General features: G+C 44.8%; 1 protein-coding gene across 1 annotated transcript; it reads right to left on the bottom strand.

Moving 5' to 3' along the window:
- Window positions 3-2420, bottom strand: LOC104768012 (probable galacturonosyltransferase 10; the record flags this gene model as incomplete). Its single annotated transcript, XM_010491960.2, has 3 exons — window positions 2078-2420; window positions 1347-1956; window positions 3-610 (listed from the first exon to the last, which is right to left on the bottom strand). Coding segments are annotated over exons 1-3 (1368 nt in total), but the record flags the coding sequence as incomplete, so codon positions are not given.

The following is a 4134-nucleotide window of genomic DNA, read 5'->3' as shown; positions in this document are numbered from 1 at the left end:
GTGCCAAGTTTCCATAGGGTGCGGTCCACATTCTTTTCTTGCCAGTAGTGGTATATGCCGGTCACATTTCTCTTCCTCCATTCAACTAAATCAAAGACGTTCATCCCAAACGCCCAGCCACACGCATCTGGATCAAAGTGAGAGCGGATGAGGGGATGGGAATAGTTCAAGTACTTGTGGTAGCGGTGGAAGGTCTCCATGCATGTCTCAACAGCCCCGTTGACATTTTTGTTTAAATCGATGGAAAAGAGAGCGGAAAGATCCTTCTGAACAACAACATCATCATCAAGAAAGACCACCTTCTTGAGCGCAGGGAACACTTGCGGGATGTAGAACCTAAGATGGTTGAGCATGGAAAGATACTTGGGGTTTCTGAACTTGATTGGCGTGCGGCCATCGTCGTTGTGCCCAGAGAAGTAGTAGCTCTGCGTATCAGAATCTTGGAGCTGCTTGAGGACAGGGACATAGGAAGCATTGAGCCAAGAGAAATCCTCGAATTTCTGAACCTCCACGGTGACTCCTCTGAGGTTGTCCATGCTCATGGCGAACCAAGCCTTCATTGCAGCGTAGTTGATCTCGTTGGTGACAAGATGAAACACGACTTTCTCAGGGGACTTGGAATTGAGAGCAGTGGAGTTAACCACAACAGAGGTAGCAATGATGTTGTCAGAGAAGACACAGAAATGGTAGAGCGAGTTATCGGTGAGCTTGTTGGAATCATCAGCCTTGAGGCTTCTCTCCTTAGTCTGTAGGTTCTGAAACCATTCGGTAGTGAGACGAACACCAAGACAGTAGAGACTCTTGGGGACTTCCTCGGCAGCAATCTGTCCGTACTTGGAACTCTTGTCAGCAAGGGAACTCATCTGCTCTTCAAGAGACTGGATGGAGGCCTTGAGCCTCATAATCATGGTGGCACTATCGTAGTGAAGCAGCTGCTGGGCTTGGTATAAGAGAAGAGCCATGTCACGAATAGTAGGCTCGGACTCCAAGACAGTCAAGGGCCTTCTACTAGTGGCAGCAGAGGACAAGAGCAGCTGAGAGTTACGGATCTGAGCACTCAAGTCCCAAGCAAACTGAAGATTCTTACTTTCTTTAGCAATGACAACGAAGGCTTTAGCAAGAGCGATCTGGTCATTAACTTGACGAGCAACGGAAGTAGGACTCAACATTTCCTCAGTCATGTTCATACCCTCTACAAATTTGTCATTACGGTAGCGTCGCTGCCCCAGATTTTTTAACAAAAATCAAACAAAAGGAGAAATCCAAATTTGAGTCCGAATTGAATGAAATCCACAGAAACAAACAAACAAAAAAAAAAAAGAAAGAAGAGGGTNCGACTTTCTCAGGGGACTTGGAATTGAGAGCAGTGGAGTTAACCACAACAGAGGTAGCAATGATGTTGTCAGAGAAGACACAGAAATGGTAGAGCGAGTTATCGGTGAGCTTGTTGGAATCATCAGCCTTGAGGCTTCTCTCCTTAGTCTGTAGGTTCTGAAACCATTCGGTAGTGAGACGAACACCAAGACAGTAGAGACTCTTGGGGACTTCCTCGGCAGCAATCTGTCCGTACTTGGAACTCTTGTCAGCAAGGGAACTCATCTGCTCTTCAAGAGACTGGATGGAGGCCTTGAGCCTCATAATCATGGTGGCACTATCGTAGTGAAGCAGCTGCTGGGCTTGGTATAAGAGAAGAGCCATGTCACGAATAGTAGGCTCGGACTCCAAGACAGTCAAGGGCCTTCTACTAGTGGCAGCAGAGGACAAGAGCAGCTGAGAGTTACGGATCTGAGCACTCAAGTCCCAAGCAAACTGAAGATTCTTACTTTCTTTAGCAATGACAACGAAGGCTTTAGCAAGAGCGATCTGGTCATTAACTTGACGAGCAACGGAAGTAGGACTCAACATTTCCTCAGTCATGTTCATACCCTCTACAAATTTGTCATTACGGTAGCGTCGCTGCCCCAGATTTTTTAACAAAAATCAAACAAAAGGAGAAATCCAAATTTGAGTCCGAATTGAATGAAATCCACAGAAACAAACAAACAAAAAAAAAAAAGAAAGAAGAGGGTGGTGGTACCTTGGGAATGGAGGGTCTGGGTTCAATATGACGAGCTTTGGAGACAAGGAGGAAGAAGAGCAAGAGGACAAAAGCAGAGAGTACCCACCAGACTACATTCGAGATCTTCCGACGGCCAGCTCTCCTGAAACTATCTCCTCGCCTCCTCATACTATTACACTACTACGCTCTATGTAAAACCCAGATAGATCTTATAAATCGAATGAAGAACTCCTATTCGGGATCTGGGGATTTTTTTCTTTTTTTCTTGGTCGAGAGAAGCTAACCAAAAAAAAAAATTAATTCCACCGACCGACCGACCGACCGACCGACCGACGACCATCTTCTTTCGCTTCGCTGCATAAAGACATATTTACCCTCCTTTTATTTTTGTTTAGTTTTTGGTGGTGAAAGAGAGAAAAGAAAGAGAAAGACCGTTCTTAAGAATTTTTGTGAGTTTTTTTGTGTCTTTTCTTGAAAGATCTCGTCTGTAGGGTGGAGATCTGTGGTTGGAATCATGGTAGGAGTTTGCTACGAGACTTTTTCGTGAGTTTAAATCCAGTTTTTATCATTCTCAAAGGTAAGTGCGGGACTTCTAAGCGAATTGATGGTTGATTTGTGTGGATTTTCGTTGTTAATTTCTTGTTTAATTTCGAAGAACCTAGACGGCGGCGAAGGCTTGTTCACCAGCGAAGCCAGAAGAAGGTGGAGACTGGCGACCTCCACCCTCTGGGGCACTATCCCAGCCTTTTTGCCGGCAGATTCAGAGTCCTCCTGCTCTTCTATGTTTCAATATGGACTGCGTTTTGCCTCTGGAGAACCCTCTCCTTCCTCGTCAACTAAGTTCTGCGTGGCGGAGACGAAGACGATGGCTAGTGATGAACCCTTCAGAGACGCGATTATCCTCCGTTATTGGACTCTCGCTTCAACGTCGTGTCACCTTTTGAGCTTGGCAGAACCAAAGCTGCTTCCATCAGAGAGGCTGAAGCTTCATGCTTTCTCTCCGGTTAGCCACTGCACAATTCATCTTCCCGAGCCATTCACAGCAGCCTCTGGATCTTTGTGGATGAATCTCATACCTGTTTTCAGCTTGCTAGCACCTCATGGTTTCCTGCCCAATTTCCAAACGCCCAGGTCCTTTCTATCTACCCTATTGTTGCCTATTAGACATTGCCTAGGTTCATTGGTTAATCTAGATGTTCGAAGACTGCATCTAAGACTCCGGTTACCTAGAATGTTTGGGATTTACATAGGCTATGCTAGAATCCTGGTTAATGCTCCCTTTGTGTCATTGTTTGCGACTTCTTACAACTGGAAAAAACAAGGTTTTCTCAACTATTTACCACTAGCATTTCCAGTTCTCAACCAAAACCCCTCAACCGAATCTTGATAGTAGTATCCCCAACCGATCTGACCAACCCTGAAGTTTATCGACTATTAGCAAACTGGCTACATGCTTTGTGTGGATTTCTTAATCTCTTTGGTAAAGGGCGCCATATGAGAGAGAACCCACCTATACTGTTACGGTTTGTCTTACATTTGTGGCTTGGTCCACCTCCTTTTTCCCTGGTATGGTGTGTTGATAAAGGTTTGCAGCTCTATGGTCTTGTGCCCTGGACCTCAATGTTCTCATCTGACGAAGCTAAGCAACCTGCTTTCAGCAAGTCATCCACCAACCGAACCCTATCTATGTCATCACCAACCCGATTTGTAACCCACCAAATCAGTCCAAAGGCTTTGTCTTTACACCTTAATCCGGTGAGACTCTTGGCTCTGTTTCTTTCTTCAACGTCGAAGTGTCCTATGACCAAGACTATTATGCCATTCGTTGACTCTCTTGAGGATGAGCAATCAAGTAACCGTGACCTCACATGTTTCAAGCTGCCTTTGTGTGCTTGTATCACAGCTCTCATGGATCTTTACTTGATGTTGTATGTTTTCATATCTTTGTTTAAGGCTTTGGGGAAAGCCATCCTTTGTACTCTTTTAAAACTTTGGGATTCTGCTCCCTATCTTGTATTAGTTTGATTTGAATGAATGAAGCCATGGTTTGACAAAAAAAAAAAAAAAAAAAAAAA

This window comes from Camelina sativa, chromosome 19 (genome assembly GCF_000633955.1).
Source record: "Camelina sativa cultivar DH55 chromosome 19, Cs, whole genome shotgun sequence".
Classification (NCBI taxonomy): Eukaryota; Viridiplantae; Streptophyta; class Magnoliopsida; order Brassicales; family Brassicaceae; genus Camelina; species Camelina sativa.
This window is presented reverse-complemented; position numbering and strand designations above follow the sequence as displayed.